The sequence below is a fragment of the Triticum dicoccoides genome, chromosome 5A (assembly GCF_002162155.2).
Source record: "Triticum dicoccoides isolate Atlit2015 ecotype Zavitan chromosome 5A, WEW_v2.0, whole genome shotgun sequence".
NCBI lineage: Eukaryota > Viridiplantae > Streptophyta > Magnoliopsida > Poales > Poaceae > Triticum > Triticum dicoccoides.
The window spans coordinates 50,968,843-50,992,297 of NC_041388.1; the positions used below are offsets into that span (position 1 = coordinate 50,968,843).

The 23,455-nt window shown below is 46.7% G+C and overlaps 3 protein-coding genes and 1 long non-coding RNA gene across 14 annotated transcripts; 2 read left to right on the plus strand and 2 right to left on the minus strand.

The window, feature by feature from the left end:
• Positions 1 to 5,690: 5,690 nt before the first annotated feature.
• LOC119299185 lies at positions 5,691 to 6,720 on the plus strand. Of its 2 annotated transcripts, none has more exons than XM_037576434.1 (2): positions 5,691 to 5,976; positions 6,094 to 6,720. In XM_037576434.1, exons 1-2 carry the CDS (start codon positions 5,825 to 5,827, stop codon positions 6,437 to 6,439), a joined length of 498 nt encoding a protein of 165 aa, XP_037432331.1. In that variant the 5' UTR covers positions 5,691 to 5,824; the 3' UTR covers positions 6,440 to 6,720. The 2 variants fall into 2 exon arrangements, with proteins under 2 accessions (XP_037432331.1, XP_037432330.1); XM_037576433.1 differs by having other exon boundaries at positions 5,696 to 5,976; positions 6,080 to 6,720.
• Positions 6,721 to 6,932: 212 nt separating this feature from the next.
• LOC119299186 lies at positions 6,933 to 20,349 on the plus strand. 10 transcript variants are annotated; one of them, XM_037576439.1, is made up of 15 exons: positions 6,933 to 7,131; positions 7,240 to 8,034; positions 8,124 to 8,276; positions 8,410 to 8,655; positions 8,747 to 8,961; positions 9,067 to 9,153; positions 9,267 to 9,612; positions 9,737 to 9,932; positions 10,051 to 10,149; positions 10,267 to 10,522; positions 10,633 to 10,708; positions 10,829 to 13,136; positions 18,284 to 19,378; positions 19,453 to 19,697; positions 19,870 to 20,349. In XM_037576439.1, exons 5-10 carry the CDS (start codon positions 8,871 to 8,873, stop codon positions 10,438 to 10,440), a joined length of 993 nt encoding a protein of 330 aa, XP_037432336.1. In that variant the 5' UTR covers positions 6,933 to 7,131; positions 7,240 to 8,034; positions 8,124 to 8,276; positions 8,410 to 8,655; positions 8,747 to 8,870; the 3' UTR covers positions 10,441 to 10,522; positions 10,633 to 10,708; positions 10,829 to 13,136; positions 18,284 to 19,378; positions 19,453 to 19,697; positions 19,870 to 20,349. The 10 variants fall into 10 exon arrangements, with proteins under 10 accessions (XP_037432336.1, XP_037432338.1, XP_037432337.1 ...); XM_037576441.1 differs by having other exon boundaries at positions 13,070 to 13,136; XM_037576440.1 differs by lacking the exon at positions 10,829 to 13,136 and having other exon boundaries at positions 18,284 to 18,532; positions 19,320 to 19,378.
• On the minus strand, positions 12,703 to 13,337 carry LOC119299188. The gene is made up of 3 exons (XM_037576446.1): positions 13,204 to 13,337; positions 12,918 to 13,110; positions 12,703 to 12,821 (listed from the first exon to the last, which is right to left on the minus strand). The coding sequence occupies exons 1-3, from the start codon at positions 13,248 to 13,250 to the stop codon at positions 12,729 to 12,731; spliced, it is 333 nt and encodes a 110-aa protein (XP_037432343.1). The 5' UTR covers positions 13,251 to 13,337; the 3' UTR covers positions 12,703 to 12,728.
• LOC119299189 lies at positions 17,380 to 19,574 on the minus strand. The gene is made up of 9 exons (XR_005146106.1): positions 19,441 to 19,574; positions 19,288 to 19,362; positions 18,978 to 19,188; positions 18,689 to 18,859; positions 18,545 to 18,604; positions 18,268 to 18,447; positions 17,950 to 18,169; positions 17,624 to 17,846; positions 17,380 to 17,525 (listed from the first exon to the last, which is right to left on the minus strand). It is a non-coding gene; the product is annotated as an uncharacterized LOC119299189 (long non-coding RNA).
• Positions 20,350 to 23,455: the final 3,106 nt, after the last annotated feature.

Sequence of the window (23,455 nt, forward strand, 5' to 3'; positions counted from 1 at the left end):
AGCACTTATTAATAACGATTTTATAATTTCACATTGTAAGGTGCATTTTTTTCTCTAAAACAAAGGTGTTGTAAACGCACAAAACTCCTCCTTGAGCCTCTCACCATCACCTTCACGTTGAACTCACCCAAAATGGATTTCCCTCTTTTTTATGATTTTCCTTTGTTTTTGTTTTTTAGACAAAAGGATTTTGCTTTATGTTTTTTGTATTAGTAACATAGGGTTTTACTTTGTGACTGGTAAGCGTCCTATGGGCCTGTTTGGTTGTTTCTTTACGAACTAGACCCACGGGCCGTTATTTTCTGTGCTTGACATGGATAGGGTCCGTGTCATCACCCCCATCATCCACACACCCCGCCCCCCTCACCCCCACCCTCCCCACAAACCACCCCACCGCGACCCCGCCGCCTACTCGCCTGGCTGCTCTCGACGGTTGGAGCAGAAGAGCGCGGAGTGAGATTGGGAGGCCGTCAGCAAGCACCTAGCGACTACCGGCGACTAGTTGAAGTGAGAAACCCTAACTTGTAATCTTCGACTTCTTTGTTCCTTGTTGTGTTGCCGTTTTGGGAGTTGGATATGGTTTTCAAAGTCAGAGATTAGATAGTTAGGATTTTTAAATCAGAGGTTAGGTGGAAGGCGATGCAGAGATTGAAGGAAGTTTTCTACATCGGTGGCTAGCTAGGTATTTTTTTAGGGTTTCGGTATTCTAGGGTTTTCATAACAATGAACAAGTGCAGATACGTAACACAATAGCAGCAAATTTCAGCAAACTGTCATTTAAAAACTTTAAAAAATATTGGCCTTGTGTAGTGGCGAATCCAGGAAGAAACCAGAGGGTGGGCTCAAAACTTATAAGCTGGGCTAGTGGATTAAATTCCTTTTTAGGCCGAAATTAGGTTGGGTTTAGTAAGGCAGCCATTAACCTGTAGTCCTAGATTGCAAGTCAACTAAACATTTCTCAGAATAATATTTACTGCAGTGTCTTTTTGCAAAATATGAAATTTTGATCCAAATATTTGTATCTTTGTAGGTAAATAACAATAAGCTCTTAATTATGTTGCCCAAATTAGTTCATATTTTAAAGATTATAAATGTGAGGGCGTACAATATATCAGAATTTTTAGGAATTATTTTAGTCTTTATTTTGTGTGGTTATGTAGTACCAGGAAAAAGTGAAGTAAGTTCATTTCTCCAACATGACAGACAAGTGGCTAATTGAGTTGGTTACCCTGACGATCCTTCGTCCGTCCAGAACAGATTTTCTTTTCTTTTTCAAGGACCATATTGTTGGATGCGGATGTATGTAGATGGGTTGTATGTTGAAGGTGTGCGTGTGTACATTCGGGTGGGCCGAGTAACAGCAGTAGTAGGATTTATGTTTTCATAGGACTTTTCTCAGAGATTACTTCTCAGTCTCAGACACTACCTCAGTTGTGCTGCAGAGGAGGAGGGTCCAGTGCCGCGCGTTGACGCTCGGGGTGAGCCCATGCTGTCAGTCAAGGATGAAGAGAAGGACATGTCTGAACAAGTTGTGGTGCGGCGGGCACGCACTGCGTTGCGGGGTTATGAGGAGTGGAGGGCGAGCCACCCGCTCAGTTTAAGTGTATGATTGTTGATTACTGATGCAGTACCTTCGTTGATTATACTATATGATTATTGCCTAGTGTGTTTACATGCATAAGCCCTTTTCTTAAATTCTCATCCTTTGCTTTTCTTCATTTTATTTTGTTTACACAGGTGGTGTGCATAACCTGTCGACAGGACTGCAACAGGCCCAATGAAGATGGGTTGACATTTACCATCAGGATAGATGGGGACACTTCAGCTCTGGTATAAATAATCATGTCAATTTTACTTGTACTGTGTTTGTTCCCCTCTACTTTGAAGATTAACAATATGTAGGAAATAAATAGCAATTAAATTCTACATCTACAGATCGTGCCATGCTACGTAAGGTACCAGTTCAGCGCCATCCCAGACAGTTCATTGCTTTTTCAAGCGAGAGGGGGCCGCATGTATGATTTTTGCGTGTACAAAGGGAATTCAAGGGCGATCATCTGTGGTGAAAACTGGTGCAGGTTTGTTGAAGACTTCGACCTGCGAGAAGGCGACCTTGTCTCCTTTGATTTGACTGAAGACATTCCTATGGTGTAGTGCTGCAACCTGCCAAGGACATGCGATCAAAACGAACAGCGTAAAGATCCTCTAGAATTAGCTATCATAACGAAGGGAATTAATCTTACGAAGCAAGAGGAGCGTAACCTACATGACCTTTTGGCGATGAAGAAAGGTTATATAGGTGCATTTTTTGTCCACCGCTTCACCAAGTCGAACATAGGAGGAAAGACGATGGTATGTTTTTGGTTTACTAGTATTTTCTATTTTGTATGCAATTTTCTTTGTTTTTTCATGGAGAGAAAGTTTAATGATATGCTATTGTAGCTGAAACCAGTGAATACACTGATGTGTGTTTTTGCATGTCCTTTTGTTTCCCATAGCTGAAGATCCTTATGTAATATATGTAGATGTAGCTGAAGATCCTTTTGTTTACTGCTCCTTCACATATTTGATAATTTTTCTTCCTATGACGGTGCATACAGAGATTACCGGTGAAAGTTGTCGACGCCCTGAAGACCCCAGGATATGGGGAGATACTGGGAGATGGGCTTGCTGGCATTCGGCTATGCAAGGACAGTTTGATGCCGGTCAAGTACCACAAGTGTGATGATGGCCGCATCATCTTCGGTAAGGGATGGAGTGATTTTGTTGACAGTGAAGAGCTTAAGGTTCATAAAGCCGTTCTTTTCGGTTTCAAGACCACCACCCGTGAAGATCTTCAGATCAAGGTGGTTATGAACATGCTGACCGAGGAGCCACAAATGTAGCACGACAACACAAGAGTGTCCTTTACACTAGGTATAGAACGAAAACTATTTTGATAGCAGTTATGCATCTATGGGGTTACGTCTTCATTATGTCTTGGGTGATGATGACTATGAGAGGAGGACATGTTGCAGTTAGAGTAAATGCTAGGATTCGGCCCTATTCAGGACTCAAAATAGGTGTTTCACAGGTGGTTGCTTTATTGGTTGTTGTTTCCTTGACTATAATCATGAACGATGGTAATGCAAATGGAATCATTAAGGGGGTTTTATTAATATTTTAAATCATGGAGTTAAGATGGTAGAACTACCTATGAGTGTTTGCGTAGGACATGCGGGAAGGGCATCAGTTGTGTTCTTGACTCTTTGGCAATGCAGGAATAATGTGAGATTACAAAATAAATGGTATAGTGATCTTATGATTCTTGTTTAGCTAATTTATTTGTGGATCATGGGATGGTCTATATTGCAGATGAATGTGGTAAACAAAGAGGTGTTGATGTTGGGAGCAAAGAGGTGATGATGGTCTATATGCGCACGCTAGAGCATGTAGCAGGTGAATTGTACAGTTCATCACAAGTGTGGAGTCACAGGGTACTGCCGTGTCGCCTGCGCATCTCTGCCGTAGTTTTATTTTTTGGACCTTCATGTTAAGTCTAGCTGGGCTTGCTACCATGTATGATTTGTGCTGCTAATTAATTACTTTAGTTTCTAGTTGTAGTTTGTATCAGGGGCTTGAAAGACCATGTGTTTTCTGTTAATGGAAAATCAGAGGGGGCGACCCTTCTTTGATTAAAAAATGAACTTTCTCTATGCAATTAAAAAATAAAATTTCTCTATTCAAACCCAGTTGAGAATAGTATTCATTATAAATCTGAAATAATCTTTTGGAAAAAATGGCTATCGCATTCTGTGTATTCATTATAAATCTAAAATAATCTTTTGGTAAAAATGGCTATCGCATTCTGTATCATAGCTAGCGAAACCGAAACAAAATAAACGTCTTAAGTATAATATCTCATGAACATGGATCAAATTAGGCAGGACAGCTAGAATAAAGGATGATTCAACTTGCAGGAAATTTGAACTTATGACTTACTAGCAGTATAATAAAGTTTACAGACTATCAGCTAGATAAATAGAAGAAACATTTTATGTTGATTCATTCTTCCTTCCGGACTTCTTTGACCGCCTGGATGGTTTGGCGAGATGCTGGCGCTGACTCTCGAACCCCTTCTGGAAGTTCACCAACTGCCTGTATACGTCGTAGGTGGCATACGCGTCCATGGAAGCATAATAGATGTTCTTCAAGGGCAAGGGCGCTTCTGCCCATATATGGTGGTCATCTTCTGTGAGAGCGTCCTTCATCTTGTTGTAGCTGTGGTGGATGATGGAACCAGTGTAGTTAGCCAAGCCATACTTTGGCTTAATCGTCACTAGATCAGGCACTCTCCACATATTCTGGATATCCACAAAGGTTTGTACCACCAGACCAACATGCTTGAGTTTTTTCTTGTCATTCTCGATGTCCACCCCAACAAAGATGTACTCCTTGTTGAGCAGGAAGGTGGCAAGCAGGCCGTAGTGCTCATCAGCAACACTTATGTGGTACACGAGGACGTAGATGCCAACGCATAACTGGACCACGGCCGCCATCTGTGTCGGACCACGAGGCCAGGTGTACTCCACATCCAGTGCAACTATCTTCTGGTCGTCGTTCCGCAGCCAGTATCTGAATCTGCCAATACAGTACTCAACACAGCTAGCCTTGTTCGTGTACTTCACACAAATTTTGGTATTTCCATCTGCCCTAGCATCATAATCATTCTCGAACGCCATGCCGAAGGACTGTAATTGATGAAACCAGTATAAGACATGAAGCATGACAATAACATGATAACAATAAGCCGAGATGAATATGACGGCAGATAGTATAGGAATTCTGGCGCTATTGAAAGTTTATGTAAACAAGTGCATGAACAATTTAAACTAAACAAGTACACCCTCTGTAAAGAAATCACTAAAGCAATGAACGAAAAGTTGTTATATTTCCTTGCAGAGGGAGTATATGCTAATTAACAATATAAATTTACGCTCTTGAAATATTTATCTAAACAACTGCATCAACAATCAAGAATAAACATGTATCTATGAATTGTTCATCGCCCATGCAGATGAAATTGTGTGTACAAACTAAATAAGTAGGAGAAAAACAAGAAATTGACAAGACAACGGACTAGATGTTGCATGTAGATGAATCTGTGTGCAAAATTCTCATAAGGCAACGGACTACATGTTGCAGGCAGATGAATCTATGCGCACAAAATAAGAAAGCGGGAGAACAAGAAATTGACAAGAAGAAGGCCATCGTATGTGGGAATATCTATTTCTGAGTGCGAGCCCAGATGATCCCGATATCTCAACCACTAGTTCGCATGCGGATATGTGCCTGCTATTGTATTTCAGAACCGTATTTCCATTTTGCTGGTAACGCCACCTGCTCGCATTCATTGCGACCATTGTTGAGGAAATCGTTAACTGGTAACTGCTCGGTTGGCTAGCGAGTAGGGGATTAATAGGCTAATCGGCAAGTTAATCAGCCATTTAATCAATTAATCAGATAATTTCTCAGTTTATTGGCTACTCGGTGACCCTATGAGTAGGGATTAATCGGCAAGTTAACTGGTTAATCGGATGAATTCTTGAACAGGGATTGTGACGGAGCTTCACCTACTGCCCGCGGAACAGATACGTGGTGGACGGCTCGTGACCGATGCTGAGCCCTTCTGGTCCGTGTGTGATGCAGTACTCACCAACGCCGTCAGGTCTATGGACGCCATAAATGCCGGCAGCTGTTTCCCACAAGCTGCAGCGGTCGGCACTCTGTAAAATTCCCCATCCCGCTCCGATCTTACTGCAAACCCTACCCTTCCTGAGCCACCATGTCCGCCTCATCGTCCTCCTCTCTCCCAGTTCCGCCGATTTCCCTCTTGATCTCATTCGGTGTCCCTTCTGTGGCGTGGATCTGGAAACCAATGTGGCAAGGACCGGGAGCAGGGCGGGCCAGAGGTTCTACAAGTGTGTCCGCTACGATGTAAGTTCCTCTGTTTTCTACCAAATCTCGATTAGTTCCTTTCCCGTTCTTGGTTCAGTTCTCACACCTGCATCTCGCATGTTTCTTGCTAATTTTCTCGCAGGCTCGCGAGTGTAGGTTCTTCGAGTTCCAGAAGGCATACGTCAGGAGGATGACCACCTACCAGATCGCCCGTGCTCAACAGCAGGCGGGGGTGCTCCACCTCCAGATGCACGCACACCCTGCAGGCAACATGGCTCATCCTGCAAACCAGGCTCCGCTCCAGGCGAATCAGGGTCAGAATCAGCAACCTGCGGCGCCGGAGGCAGTTCTGCTGAACCAGATCTTCAGACCTGTCGCTGCTTCTGCTTCCGGTTCTCACGCGCTGGGGGCAGAAGCTTTCATCCTTGCCGCTAGCAACATCATGCTCACGCTGCTTGTTCTGCTGTTCGTTGTGGCCATCTATTTTGGCGGCGGCAACTAGTTCGTTATTAGTATGACCTACTTAGACAATTCAGGAAGGGTGGCTCCCTCGGCATGTAAGCCTGTTTCCATGATGTTGTAGTGTGCGTGTGATGCTTGGGCCGCCGAGTTCGTTGTTGCTAAGTGTCAGTCAGTCCTCTTCTAGTCATTATTAGGCATAGTATGGTTTGTGTTCAAGGGTGGCTCCCTTTACCTCTAAGCCTATTTACCACAGTATGTAATTCGTACTGTAATGTAATGCACTCTTTGGAACTAATGAAACTTGGCTATGTTAGTTAATCAGTTGTCCGTTTGATTTAGTATCTACTGGAATTTTTATTCTGATTGTTTTTTTATGGTACGCATGGCCTGGGGAACGGGCAAGCACCATGATCCACCCCAACAGCTGTACCTCACTCCTCATATCCACCATTTCCTACATCCACTGGGAAAGGAACACGCGTCTCCAACGGTCTGAAGTCACGGAGGTAGGCAACACAGGGCGGAGGTTGCGCATGCTGTATTGATTGCAGACCGGCATCCATCTACCCACCTCACCTTTCATTACACACCACTCGTCTCATCCCCTCCGCCCATCCAAGTCTGGCCGCCCTCACTTGCCTCTGGAGGTCCGTGTTCGTCGACCCAACTTGGCGGAAAGGATCTCACGCTACACTTGTTTTATGCATCCACATCTTCAGCTCATAGCGAATGGTATGTTTTCCTATTGACTCTACAACCTACATTCCTTTAGCTAACATTTGAGTCATCGGAAGATGTTAATCTGAAACTAATACATCTTCGGGAACTAAATTTGGATAGGATGAACAATATTCAAATTCTGGTAGCTGCGGGGCGGATGCAGAGGGATTTCATAGTGCTAACGCACCAGCCGGTCAGCAAGGTCTGCATGCTGCTTTGGATGAGTCATCTTCTAGTGCTAGAAGTGGAGATCCACCCGCCCCAACATCACGAATATCTCTCAAGCATGTTGTCAGTGTCATTCAGACTTTCAGCGACTACAAGAAATGGCTTGTGGAAGAAATTGGTTTTGGAGGTGTGCTCAAGCTCCCTGATATTCAGAAGTTAAATCTGAGATGCAGTGCCTGGATTATGAGTAGGGTCAGTGTTAGCCGTAGAGAGATAAGGCTGTCTGAGAGTAAGGTGCTCAAGTTCTATGTTGAGGATGTCTACAAGGTGTTTGGGATCCCTTGTGGTAACCGTAGCGTCAAAGGGAGGGATGCAAATATCAATCCATAAGCAATCCACTTCATCAAGTCAACCCTTGAAATGAATAAGACTGGAGTTCATAGCTTGCGTGCGGCAGAAAATTTCCTCATGCGTGATATCAATGAGAATTCTAGCAAGCTCGAGAAAGATTGTTTTCAAATTGCATTTGTCATATTTGTCATGGGCCATGTACTCGCTCCCACCACGAAGCACAACTACTCGACCATTGATTTCTGGGGTGCAATAGCCAACACTGAAATGATACAGCAGCTCAACTGGTGTGAGTATGTCCTCCAGTTTTTGCTCGACGCCGTTCGCAAACTTAAGAGAGATATGGTCATGAACAATCATTCAACCAACCTCACTGGATGTCATTTCTTCTTTCAGGTACATGTAATGTCATAATTTCAGTTATCTCTTTCGTACATTTCTTTTCGCCTATGTAGGCAAATTAATAAGTTTCCTTTTCTCCGTAGGTATTTCTGCTCGACAATCTTGATCTTGGTATATTGAATAAGCCACACAATGTTCTACCAAGGATCATTGCCTTCGACCCAGATACACTCAACAAAATGCTCCTCATGGCTCACGACCCAGTTAAAGGGGCTATGTCATACTCGCATGCAAACGTAAGATGTTTCAGGGGAACCTGCCCACCATGTCATAGCTGTCCCTTCCTATTCTTTTTCGTGCTGGTCATATGCATGCCTGATTTTTATTTTTATTATGATTTTTATAATGCTGTTTTCAAACAATGACTAGCTACGAGACCCGGCGAATGTATGTTACGTGCGACACAAGGTTCATTACACCTGTCCGTCGTCTTCCAACACCAACCAATTGCAAAGGCCAGGAACCACTCCATGGTTTGCGAAAACCCACACGACAGAATCCCCTCGTACTGGACTAGGTGGCCAGCAGGAGAACCTTGCGACTCCAAACACAACGCCACGTGTAGTAGGGCCTCTTGATCTTGCCAACTTCTTGCGTCAGCAGTACCCGCACCTTGTATGTGTTTTCATAATACTACTTTGCAGTCAGATTACTCTGTTTTTCTTTATGCTCGGATGGATAGGAAGTAATCATCTATCTGTTGCAGGTGACTGATGAGATAACAATGATCATGAAGCAGCATAATGCTAGCTCAATTAGGCATTTGACGGAAGCAGCCAACGCCATCCAAGGGGTTCTATCGCAGGCAAAAAAATGCATTGCAGTCCGATATGCTCAACTATTCAGAGAAAATTCTGAAATCAATTTCTAGCCGGTGCCTTTGTTGTCGTACGAGAGGCATTGCCGATTGTCATGCATCAGGTTCTCACGCTAAATTCATGCATGCCCCATGCAAGTACATTGGTTTGTTTTTTCTAATCTATGAAGAATACTAAATGGTTTTTCTATTTTACTGCATTTTTCTAGGTGTTGCAACTGGCAAGAATGTTCGTTTTAGCACTCCTGTCGCACACAGAATCCAGGGTCACAGGCTTGATATGTCTGATGGTGAAGGTTTGGTCCTACACCTGCATACTGTTTATCTTGCCCTATCCATATGTGTTCTTTTTGAAGTTGGGTTCACGAGAAGCGACTCATTGTTGACATTCTATTAATGTTGTGTGCAGCGATTTCACCGCTTAACCAGGTTGGGTCATCAAGGAAACGTAACGCAAGCAACGAAGACTCCGCATCTGCAAGCAAAAAATCGTTTTTAGAATCATCCATTGTGATTAACTTCTTCAAAGACACCGTCCGCAAAGTTGCACAAATGTATGCTGATCTCCTAGCGAACACAACCGTTACTGTCTTTGGCCAAACTCAGGGTAAACTACCAAAGAGGAAGTACATTTTTCAGCATGGTTTTGCAACCAATCCATGGGAGCGCGGAGTTTTACCACTGCCACCACACGCTGGAACCACAGATATGATAGTTGAATACTTCTCCAACTTACCTGAGAGTGATCTCCAAAGGTCCGCGACAGATCTCACCCCTCCAAATATCATGATACTTTATTATTCTGAATGTTCCCTTCTACAGCTAGTATTGTTTTTCCGTTGTTATTTTTAATCATTCTACATTTCATTATGTTTGCAGGCATTATGTTATCCACCACTCCCCCAGGCTTGTCCGCATTACAGAGCTCTCTTTGTGTCATCGGCTCATTGGCAGTCGGAGTCTCGATCATGAACTTGTTTCCATCATGTGTAGAAGGTACACTCAGTCCGATATGGAAGCCAATAGGGAATGTCCATACCTCAACTGGAGGTACAACATGGAACCAGAGTTTGCGGTAAGTTCATTCGTCCGCAGTCGCTTCCAAAGCAGTGAAGTTGTACTCTTTTTCTATCTGCTAATGATGTCAGAACCTCATGTCAGATTTCCAATGCTATTGTCATACGTTTTTGCAGACAATTGTGTTGTCCGACCATGACTATGTAAACAACATTTTGATTCAGAAGCAACTAGTCGGCAAGGACATTCCTTATGATATAACTTCATCTCAGATGGTACTGACAATTTATTTTAATTTCTGATCTTTAAACAAATGATTCATATAATTTTCCCCATGTTCTTGCTGTCTGTTCCTAACTGAAAAATACTTTCCTTTCTGCATTTTTGCGCAGTTCTTCCTGCCAGTACCCCTCGAAGCTGGTTGGGTTATTTTGATGTGGGACATGATGTCGAGGAAGACCCATTTTTGGACCCGAATATCAAAGGGAATGGCCCTGATGAATTCACGAAGGATAAGCATGAACTTATTGCATGGAAGCTTCACCATGCGCTATTCCATTGCCTGAATGAGTATTATGCAGGATGGCCATCCCAGGATGGTCAGTGGCAAACGGTCTACCCTGTAGTAGCTGAAGAAACATTCCGTAGGTATGTATGGACAACATCAGCGACGATGCAAAAGGTTCAATTGTTCATTTGTTTTCAGACACAAATCCAGAGTTGCTGAAATATATGTGTTGTCGAATTTATCTTTCCAGCGAAGAATCAGGGGCTTGTGTCCTGCATATAGCCCGACAGTATGATGGCACCAAACTCAAGATCCCGCTCACGAAGGTACTTTATTGGTCTCTGTTTGTTTCATTTGTTTCTCATTATCATTATCCATTTCGTTTGTGAGAATTTATTTTTATTATTGTCTGGCCACATCCAACACAAATATATTCCCTTACACAGCACAATGTTGGCAAAACCAAAAGACAGGCACTACATGAGTGTCTTAAACTTCAGGAAATTCTGCTAGTGTGGCGCATGATGCGCTGTGGGCGGTTCTAACACCCTCAGACAGTCTCTTCAGCTCGAATCAGTCCGCATAGTCACTTTTATACCTCCCAGGGGCCATATGAGTCATCGTTAATTTGCTGCCATCATGTATTTTCGTTTCGTCTGTCATGTAGCTTAAGAACATATACCTCCCAGGGGCCATGCCCACTAGTAATTTTCTATGGATTATGCTAGAATGTGTACTGTACCCTTCCCATCACTTATGCGCCTATTTGCATGGTCACTTTTATGGATGGCCCTTATATGAGAATTGCAAAATTTCGTCTCCATCTCAAAGAATAATTTCATCAACCTTTCAATGCATGCCAATGTGTTCCTGTCTGATGCCTCAAATCCTAAATGGTACTATCATTTTAGGCTGGCCGTGTTATAATAACTTTTTGTTCTCTAATCGTGAATTATTTTGCTATCACATCTACTAAACCGCTAAAGTATTTACTTGTTCATATAAGCATATCTTCTCAGTTGGCGACAATGTTTATGCTAACAAAACATTTAAATATACCCAAAGTTTCCTTACACACTTGTACTATACGCCCAAAGCTTGAGGTACAAGCTTCTTCGTTCTGATTCGCCATAACTATATACCACGGCGGAATAATCATGAAGTTGCACTTACAAGCCAATTATTTCATTACACATAGACTCACATGTTCTTCACGTACTTAGCGACCCACTTTTTTGCCACACATGCTCCATACGGCACGGCAAGACACCCGTCGCGATGCAACCTCTGTGTATTGCTTTTTCAACATTTTTGAGATGCTTTTTTCGACACAGACTTCAGCATGTCTCAACACATCATCTAACATGCAAAGTACTGCATTGTCTGCTTGTACGGTCCATAAACCAGTACTTTACAATACCATAGCTCACAAGTTCATCTAGTTCTAAATTAGGGTTTCACATTACAGTTCCATAGTGCATACAAATTATAATCTAGGGGGTTTGTCCATCTGGTACCAAATTTCAAACATTTTCAATCCTGGCAGTTAGTCAAATGCAAACTAATCGTGCCGCCAAAAGATTTTGGTAGGCTCCACTACTAACTGCAATTAACATGTTTCCTTCCAAGTTCATTCAACGACCGCTCCATACAAGAACTCAGGGATGTCCCCTTTGTTCCCCTTCATCACCACTATCTCGTAAGCTAGCTTCTTTCGCATACCATTTAGCTGATCTTGTGCAATAGAACTGACCAATTGGATCAATGTTTGCATTAATGAACTTTTTGGACTATGCCTACAAGACCTAGAAGAAAGGCTCCGTACCTGGTTTACGACCGAATGTAAATCCCGGTGAACTCCATGAAGTAGTGCACCATGTATAATCCACTGTCCTCACTGAAAGCAGGACACAAATGTTTCAGGTCATGCAGTTTTTTAGTTCCGCGGACTTTCCGATTGCATGTAAACCAAAGAGCCTACCTGCTGCACGGGTAATGTTGTGCGATCAGAGGGTAACGAAAAGACCAGCCACCCGTCTCAACAACGCCACCACCGCACACGTCATTCATAAGACAGCAAAATCTTTGCTGGAACTTCCTAGCGAGCGAATCATGCTTTATCTTCATCTCATCTGATTGATAGGTTTCTGTTGGGTCGAGTACCATCATCTCTTTCTGGGTTGTGTCCAGGATGTACATAGACCAGCAGTCCATCAGGTGCACCGGGAACATGAACTGATTATTACATTCACAAGCATGCAATAGGCAACTGTCAGTACTCTTATCACAGTATTTTAATTACCATGGTCATTGGCATTAATACAGTCAGTTGGATCTTTACCTTGGTCAGCCATTCAATTTTGTAACCCACAACTTAGAGTCCATCATGATGTAAATGTAATCCCAGTCCTTTTCAGCATCTTCCTTACAGACCTCATCCTGCAAATAATTTACCATATATAAAGGTTAGAATCTTCTTTTTTCTGCATTCAATCTTAACTGCATCAATTTTCTTTTCTTAAGTATAGTTAGTACCACAAATCTAGGATCGAAGAGCCCTCTCCAGCGGTCCAGCCAGCCTTTGTACATTTTGTTATCTGTCACCACTAGTGCGCGCACTATGCATCGCATGAGGTTAAACGACACACCACCACCTGGAGTGAGTTCATCCTTAATTTCCTGTCCAGATGCCACTGCCAGGATTGGATGGAAGTGCTTCACCCATTTCCTGTAACATGCCACGAGTTTTCAAATGTAAGTCATGCTCGCCATGTAATAAAATGCAATCGAATTTGAATTCACGATGATGATGACTTTTTACCTTTTGAGCACTGTATCGGGGCACTGCATCATGTTAGTATAGAACATCTCAATACTCTCCTTAGACGGTTCATCATGAGATAGGCCAACGTATGGTGGGTACTTGTCCCCCCATTCGCTTCTACCCTTTGAAATATCTTCACAAGTCGGTGCCTTCATCTCAGTCCCATGATCCTTACTCTGTTTGTTACTATTGCACTTGATCCCACATTTTTCAGGTAGCTCATAATAGCCTGCTGGAATCTGCCTGCAGAGGCACCTCCTTCACCAGATAGTCTCTCGGTTGAAGTATGTCATGTGGGGCGCTGCGGACAGGCGCGGGTCGCGCGCCCAGGGGCAGCAGCCGACGGCCACAGCTGGCGAGGCATGATCGGGACAAGGAGTCCTGATCCTACGTTGGTTCCTAGAGTCCAGGAATAGTTAGTTTCCTAGTTTGTTAGGAGTCCAGGAGTAGTTAGTTTCCTAGTTTGTTAGAAGCCCATAAGGCCTTTATATATCCTGTAATCTGCACCCTTGGACGCAGGCAATAAATCATTATCTCCTACCTCCCCCTCTACTCCTAATCTCTTCTCCTGCACCATTGAGCAGTTAGGCAAAAACCCTAGCGCTCCTATCAACCGAGACTACGAACTACGTAGTCGAGGTCCTGCTGTCTTGGGCACCGAGGTCCTTGACAACTTGGTATCAGGTTCCAGGCGATCCTCTTCCCCGTCCGCGCTCCATCCGCAGCCCGCCGCCACCCCTGCGTCCGCGCCAAGCACACCTCCATCGCCACCATCCGCCGCCGCCTCGGTCACTTCCGGCATGGCAGAACCAACCACCGCTGATCTGGCCACGATGATCGAGGCCTTGACTGCAACGGTGGCGTCCCTGCAGACGTCCGTCGCCGCGCTCCAGAAGGACAAGTCTACCTCCTCGTCGAGCACTGCCGGCGCCCACGATGGGCAGCACCACAATGATCGCCCGCCCCGGTTTCAGAAGATGGACTTCCCCAAGTTCGACGGCAAGTCAGATCCGCTCGCTTTCCTCAACAGATGCGAGTCCTTCTTCCATCAACAACGGATCGCCGAGGAGGAAAAAGTCTGGATGGCGTCCTACAACCTTGAGGGTTCTGCCCAGCTGTGGTACATGCAGGTCCAGCGTGACGAGGGCACTCCGCCGTGGCGCCGCTTCTCCGAGCTGCTCAACCTCCGCTTCGGGCCACCTCTACGCGCTAACCCGCTGGGCGAACTAATGGCGTGCAAGCGCACAACGTCCGTAGTCGACTTCCAGGAGCGGTTTGAGGCGCTCCTCCCCCGGGCAGGCATCTTATCAGAGACACAGAAGGTTCAGATCTTCACCGCGGGACTCCAGCCACCCCTCAGCCTCGACGTGGAAATCCACAACCCGCAGTCCCTCGCCGTCGCCATGAGCCTCGCCCGCAAGTTGGAGCTGCGCGACCAGTGCGCGCTCACCTCCGCACCACCGGTGCGTTTTCAGCAGAAGGGCATCCTGCCGGCGCCCGTACCACGCCTCGCGCCCCCCGTACCGGCTCTACCAGCCGCACCCCCTGCACCTAGTCTGCCGGAAGGGCGCCCAATCAAACGCCTGTCACAGACAGAGATGGAGGAACGCCGTCGCCTGGGCCTATGCTTCAATTGTAATGAGAAGTTTGGCAGGGGCCACAACCGCGTCTGCCAGCGCATCTTCCTCCTCGACCTGGCGCCGGACGACGACGACGACGACACGGCCTCCGCCGCCGCTGATGCCTCGCCGGCCGACCCTCGGATCTCGCTCCACGCGATCTCCGGCGTGCGCACGAGCGAGACCATGCAGATGCATGTCACCCTCGGGGGTGTCTCCCTCCTCGCCCTGATCGACTCAGGCTCCACCCACAACTTCATCGCTGAGGAGGCGGCCGCTCGTGCTACACTGCCATCCCCCACCACCGAGAAGATGCGTGTCACGGTGGCCAACGGCGAGCGTGTTCCGTGCCAGGGCGCATACCGCGCCGTCTCCTTCCGCATCGACCAGGAGGCGTTCTCGGAGGTTTTTCTCGCCTTGCCGCTCGCAGGCTACGACGTCATCTTGGGCACGCAATGGCTGGCGACGCTTGGACCGATCCTGTGGGATTTCCGCGCCCTCTCCATGACGTTCTGGCGGAGGGGCCATCGGGTCTGCTGGCGCGGCCTTGCCGGACCGGACGGGCCAGCCCTGCAATCATGCAATGGCCGCGATTTCCTCGACGCCATCCTCACCGAGTTTGACGGCATCTTCGCCCAACCCTCCGGCGTACCACCACTCCGCAGCCGCGACCACGGCATCACCCTGCTGCCAGGCTCCGCCCCGGTGGCCGTCCGTCCGTATCGCTACCCGGCCGCGCACAAGGACGAGCTGGAGCGTCAGTGCGCCGCCATGCTCGCCCAGGGCATCATCCGAGCAAGTCGTTCCGCATTCTCATCGCCGGTACTGCTGGTCCGCAAGCCCGACGGGTCCTGGCGCTTCTGCATCGACTACCGCGCCCTGAACGCCATCACCATCAAGGATGCGTTTCCAATTCCGGTGGTGGACGAACTCCTCGACGAGCTCCGGCACGCTCGTTTCTTCACCAAGCTCGACTTACGCTCCGGCTACCACCAGGTGCGGATGCGTGCGGAGGACATCCCAAAGACTGCCTTCCGTACCCACGACGGCCTCTACGAGTTCCTGGTGATGTCGTTCGGCCTCTGCAACGCGCCGGCGACGTTCCAGGCACTCATGAACGATCTGCTGCGGCCGTACCTGCGTCATTTCATTCTCGTCTTCTTCGACGACATCCTCATATTCAGCGAGTCGTGGGCCGATCATCTTCGCCATGTGCGCACCATCTTTACCGTACTGCGCCAGCACCGGCTCTTCGTCAAGAGGTCCAAATGCTCGTTCGCCGTCGAGTCGATCTCCTACCTGGGTCACACCATCTCCGCGGCCGGAGTGGCCATGGATCCGGAAAAAGTGCAGGCCGTGGCCGACTGGCCGCAGCCTCGCTCGGCGCGCGCGGTCCGGGGGTTTCTCGGTCTTGCAGGGTACTACCGCAAGTTTGTCAAGGAGTTTGGCGTGGTCGCCGCGCCCCTGACGGCCCTGCTTCGCAAGGACGGCTTCTCATGGTCGCCGGAGGCGGCAACAGCTTTTACCGCCCTCAAGACGGCGGTCACCACGGCTCCCGTGCTCGCATTGCCCGATTTCACACGGCCGGGCGATACACGGGGGCTCCGATGGCTTCCCTGGGCCGAGTACATATACAACACCGCCTACCAGACATCAACCCAAGAAACTCCGTTCAAGCTTGTGTATGGCCGTGACCCTCCCACTATTCGCTCTTACGAGCCGGGTGATACACGGGTGGCCGCAGTGGCCAGGAGCATGGCGGAGCGCGACGAGTTACTCGCAGACGTCCGCTATCGTCTACAGCAGGCACAAGCGGTCTACAAGTCCTACTACGACAGACGCCATCGGGACATTCGGCATGACGTGGGCGATTGGGTCTGGCTTCGTCTTCGCCAGCGCGCCGCGTCCTCTCCCAACCTGCCAACCGGGGGCAAGCTCAAGCCACGCTTCTATGGGTCGTACCGCATTTCAGAGGTCGTCAACGACGTGGCCTACCGCCTTGAGCTTCCGGCACGCTCGCGCCTCCATGACGTGTTCCACGTGGGCCTCCTCAAGAAGTTCTTCGGCACGCCTCCAACTGCACCACCGGGATTGCCTCCGATCCACAACGGGGCGGCTGTTCCAGAACCGGAGCGCGTGACTCGTGCACGACTAGCACGCGGCGTTCGCCAACTGCTCGTCCACTGGAAGGGTGAAGCAGCATCATCAGCTACATGGGAGGATCTTCACAGTTTTGTCGAGCGCTACCCCGCTTTTCAGCTCGAGGACGAGCTGCTCGTCGAGGGGGGGAGAGATGTCATGTGGGGCGCTGCGGACAGGCGCGGGTCGCGCGCCCAGGGGCAGCAGCCGACGGCCACAGCTGGCGAGGCATGATCGGGACAAGGAGTCCTGATCCTACGTTGGTTCCTAGAGTCCAGGAATAGTTAGTTTCCTAGTTTGTTAGGAGTCCAGGAGTAGTTAGTTTCCTAGTTTGTTAGAAGCCCATAAGGCCTTTATATATCCTGTAATCTGCACCCTTGGACGCAGGCAATAAATCATTATCTCCTACCTCCCCCTCTACTCCTAATCTCTTCTCCTGCACCATTGAGCAGTTAGGCAAAAACCCTAGCGCTCCTATCAACCGAGACTACGAACTACGTAGTCGAGGTCCTGCTGTCTTGGGCACCGAGGTCCTTGACAAAGTAGGGCCGTCACCCCCGTCTGGAAGCAAATAGAGGCAATCAAGAAAGAACATTCCTCATGGTTTGGTTACAAATCCGAATCACATCTTATTCCATGCCTCAAAAATTGAAAATTACCTTCGTCTTTCCCTACGGTATCTTGGTCCTGGACGACAATTCGTTGTAACATCCACAAATCGTCTTCGTGATTTCTTCTTCTGGCTATTGCGGACCCCTTCCCTGCTCGCTTTAGCTTGTGCCTCGTATCCTTCATCATGCCAACCGAGTAGTATCATTCCATTGCATGGAGGATCAACATTTGTATCGTCGCCGGGCCACCCACTCCCAACTACCATTGTTGCTGAGTCACGTAAAAAGTTAACATGAGGTCATGTATGAGGACATGTTACGAATCAAAAAGGTTTGCACCACATTGCTTTTGCATCGACCGAACAACAACATACCTCCAATCCAGGCAATCCATCGGATGCAAGTGTTCATACATGATAGCAGGTAATTTATGTGGTCTTCACAAATCACGTCTTCTAATAGAGTCAAGGCAATCTGCTGCTCCATGTTCTCATCATCTGCTGCCGCATTTGGCGTGCCAATCACTGCCAATTCACCCCCCCACGATATCTTCCTGAATCTTTGATGCAACGTTTACTGGCGCATCATGCATATCTGCCAGTTTTGCCAATTGATTTTTTTAGTTACATCACTTTTTCAACTATTTACATTTCTCACAATTAAATTGTACTTCATCAGAATGAGATATGTACCTGATTCATTGTACAGGACTTCCAGGTTCCTCGCTAACAGATTGTCACCATCAATCTGTTCCTGCATTGCAAGTGGTGGGCTTTTGTTCTCAAGATCATCCCAATCAATGTCGTCTTTCTCATCATTTCTTTCGACCGCTGGGTTGCCATTGCCATGTGCATGAACTGGAGTTGAGGGCTCTGTTTTTCAAGTCAGAGCAGTTTGTCAATACAGTGATTTCAATCCGAATACGAATCACTTACATTAATCTTCATGAGTTTGCTGGTAACTACTCACCTCTACTGTTACCACCTAAGCCCAATCCTGATAGCAAATTTGTAGCTTCCTCGAAGATTCCTGTCGATAGCAATATTAATTACAGCCTTTGTACTTCACGCGACAGAGGAAACACACAGCTTATGTGCTCTTATAATTACTTACCATCAAACAATTCTAGATTGTCAACAGCTCGTTCGACCAAGTTCAGAGCTGCTATGGCCAGGCTCCTCAGCCGTTCGGCTCTCCCATTGTTAGCTGGCTCATCAATATCGTCCGAGACAACTAGGTTCGATTCATGTATCCTGAGCGACAAACCCTTCTGACTTCTTGTGTCTACAAGACCAAACAAACAGGCTTATAATTGTTGCAAAGTTAGGCTTCACTTGATTTTCATTTCCACATATTAACAGATAAGAATTACTATAACTAAACAAAGCATATGGACGCTCACATTCGATGAGTTTTTAGCCTGTTGCTTATTGCCGTTAGTTCATCTGACGGATTATTTCCATCCACAGCTCGACGGACCAAACCCCCTTCCGTTGAGATCCCTTCACTGTTCAGAGCCCTCGAAAGCACACTGCTGCTGCTTCCTCCTTGCCACCCAGTGCCTCTATACTGAAGTTTGGCCCTCACCCGGCTCAAACTACGTGGTGCTCGCACTGTCACCAACAAAATTCGAATGCACTTACATATTAGGAAAATTTATAATGGATTTGCTTATTCGGACATTTTATTGATTTACTTATGCCTGTACGAACCTGCGATCGGCACATTCTCTAAACCACCTGAGATATGGATGCTCCCTGGTCGGCGGTTCGTTTGTATTGGTTCACCTGCAATTGGAGCAAGGTAGACATCAGTCGACACATTTTTTCTTTATGTTTACTTCATTCTTGTACACAAATTCCAACCTCTGTTCTCAGCCCTTTGCAGTCTTCTAGCAGCTCATTCGTGTGGGTGTACATAGTGGTCATCACTGTCGCTACTCGATGATTCAATTTGTTCATCCATTTTCTCTTTTCCCTTGCCTGGAGCATGCTCACCAGAGGTTCCACTGTCTGTATGCTCTGCTCTCCCCGGCCTAGATTCCCTGTCTGACATACGCCTGACTTGAGCAGTCACAATCTCTGGTTGAACTTGCTGCAAAGCCTCCATCTGCGCTGCAATGGTGAACAAACATTTTGCTTTCAGAAGCTTCATTGTTGTCCTCTAATAACAATATTTATATTCTATGCACATACACTATAATATCTGTCATAAAGTATTTTATATTCTTATTCCACTTTTTTTAATTCTGCTATATGCTTGACTCATGTATTTTTGTGGTTTGTTTTCTACAGACATATGACGCTCATAGATGCTTACATGGATTAACCTATAAGCCACCAGGCTGTCCAACAATTGGATTCCACACCTCATCTATGCCATCAAGGTAGCCCACTGGTTTTGTCTGCCCAACACGAAATCATCGTGTCAGCAAAACATTTTATGTATAATACACATGCGAAGGAAGAAGTGTCACGTCATACATACCCTGAATTTTGTAGGGTATTCCCTTAGTAGGTAGATCATCTTCTTACATTTGTCTTCAGTGTAAACGCTTACTCGAGGGAGTACGTTTGGTTCCACATTGTCTGCCCCGAAATCCAGCCAATCGAACACCCAAGGCTGTGTGATGTCAAAGTAATCGTTGCCAAGTTAGTGTCAACAGTTGTACAAACCAAAGTGTTATGAAAGATGATGTATTATTTTAACTTACAATGATAGCCAAGTGGCAACCTGGTAATCTTAATGTTCGTATCCCAGCTGCCAGATCTTCACACAGCTTCCTCATGCTTCCCTAATTACTTCAAATGCCCATTCTGCCAGGTCATAATCTGATGTCCCGCCTTCGCATAGCACACATGCAAGTATTTCCCAAGCTATGTTCTGGTACGATTGCTTTGGGGCAACATATGTACCAGCAGCTAGAAGTGACCCATCTCTGCAGCCCTCTCCTGAGCTCGAGATAGTTTCAGTGGATTCATGTGTCGGAACATCTCTAAGATTGCTTCTATGCTCAATCCACCATCTCGCATGCCCGGATGATTGTGTCTGCCCAGTGCACTCCTGATCTCTTCTGCTATGTTTTGCCTCTGCTTTCGAGGTATCTTTAGCAAGCTCACATGTCGCCCACTATTCTTTAGACCCAAGGTTCTAACTATGGATGCTGGGCTGAAGATCCTAAACTGACCGTCAGGGAATGTGAATCTCATATCTTGCCAACGGAACCTGCTAAGCAGCCAGGCGTAAAATCTCCTATCTGCCTCTCCAGACCAAGCAGTGGTCAACAAACTGGCCATGGCGGTCCTATGCACTACGGGATAGTACCTTAGGCCGAGACGGACGATGTACTTGCTAGTACAGGTGCATCTAACTATCCTACCACGGAGTAACTGACTCTCTCTTTCCATCTCAGGTGCTGCAATGGCCACTAGATGCCTACCAACTGCCGGAGTTCTTGTTCGTGCAGATCCAGATGCGGTGGCCGGAACTAGTACTAGTGTTCTGCGAGATCTTTTGCCCGTCGTCCCGCCCGTAGATCCTCCACCACAGGGCTGCTTCCACTTTCTACCCCTCCTCCCTGCCTTCCTTCTGTTCTCAATCTCAAAATCTTGCGGGGCCATGCACATGCGTAAGCTTTTGGGGGAAAACAGTGAGAGTAGGAGAGTAGTACTATAGTAGCACTGGATGAACATGGAAAGGGAAGTGGATGCCCTCACCGAGCTTTCTGATGCTAGTATGTCACCGCCGCCGCTGGAAACTACAATCGGATCCGCGGCATCGCCATCGCTGTCCCGATCTTCGCTTTCACCATGCTCGGATCTTGACTTCTTCTTTCTAAAGCTCGTAACTACATCACCATTGGGTGGGTAGACCCCTCTTTCCTGGACGATCCGGAGGCTCCATCTACTTTCCCAGCCATCATGCATACATGGAAAAGACAAGTGGTCGAAAAAGGCAAGAATCAGACACCGGGAAAAGCAAAAGAAAGGGAAACCTAATGGAGTCACATCCTGCGGCAATCCACCGCGGTATTCGTGATAGACAACTCACCTAGCTGCCGGAACCGACGCCGGATGGTCGATCTTTGCTCCACCGGTGGCCACCAGATTTGTTCTACAGTGTCAGTGGGGGAAGGAGGTAGATTGCTCTGCTCGGGGACAAGTGATGAATTACCACGACGAAGGAGAGAGCGGAGTAGCTTCGTGTAAATGCAACTTGCAGCTGTCCCACGCCACGTGAGCAGTGTGTTGTCTTGTCACATTACTGAGCACTCCCTCTGGCCGCCCAAATTTTCCCTCTCCCCCAACCTACTCTTTCGATGCCTTTTTGGAGATGGAGGGCGTGCGGGACGCCTCGATGCACTAAACTTTTGTTACGCGTACACGTCGCCTTGAGCACGACTAGTACGCGCTACACGCCTGCATGCATGGCAAAATCATCCCACATCCTGATCCGGCTTTATTTTATTGAAAATAAGTAATGTCACTCGGACTAGTTGCGCACTTTCTATTGTCGTTTTTCAACACTTTTTCGGGCTGGTCCAGGTGAGACTGCGACTCAGGGGAAGAAAAGAACAAATGAATGCGCGCCCACACGACGAAGGTCTGGTCTTTCTGGGCACGTACCTTTTTTGTTCTCGGGACAGCAACCAGGCAATCAGATCTTCTCGCGGTCGGAACAGTACAAACAGGACTACTCTGGTTGAAGACAAATTAAAGGAATATGCACAGCAACGCCACTACATGCACACCCATGCCCAACCACCAGCCATAGTTTTCTTCAATGCTTCCATAGTTAATTATTGTACTACAACCAGGGGCAGGTCTTCTTCTAATCGCTCTATGACCAGCATATTTTAATTAATCCACGACCGTGCATCTGTCTGTTCTCCGCTTTTAGGTCTCACCTCTACATGAAGGCATCATTAGGCACTGCAGATATGAATTTCATCAAACTGCTTGTTTGATTCCAATCGTTTGACCCATTTCATATGATTGGCACAGTAACCATGGAAAAGCAATTATCAAATGAAATGAGTGATCATCAATAGTAAGTCTTCTCCCTTTTTATTCATATCCTAGCATGTTCCCCGCAGAATATATTTATTTCATGGAAATTGAAGAAACATGTCAAATATGCCAACCGCGGTTACGACCCCATGTACAACCAACGGCAACACCGTCTACGTTGATTTTCGTCATGCAGAGCATGGGCGTCACTGATATTCATTCAACACATTTTTGTACCTTCAACGGAATTAGCCGAGAACGTTTTATATACATTTTCCCAAACAGGCAAAACCTCTATTTCTTTATTGGGGTATGTTTTTTCCTATCTCGTAATGCCCAATTTGTCGTCATCAAATTCATTAATTGTCTTCATGGCATTTCATACAGTTCCACATTGATATCACATCTCTCAGTGGTACTATAGCCTTCTCGATTCCACAATCCCAACACCCCCCCATTATGAATGTCAACTATAGTTTACAAATATCACATATTTGACTCTTCTGTCTGCAGATCCATCGAATGATCAATTATCCATTCCAAACTATCTTATACTTTCCCGCTTCTGGTTAGTCTACAAGGGTTGCCGGGATGCGCCGAATCGTTGCACACGTGTGGTAACCTAGATTCACTTCAGTTCAACTGGTCAACACCCCCACCCCCCATTCTGAATTTCATCTATAGTTTACACGTAGCACATATCTCACTCTTCTTTATGCGGATCCGTCGACTGATCAATTATCCGTTCCAAACTTTCTTTTACTTTCCCGATCGTACTTACTCCATAAGGGTTTCATGGATGTGCCCGATCGTTGCACACGGTTGGTAACCAAGCTTCCCTTCAGTTTAACGGTTCAACACCCCCAAATCT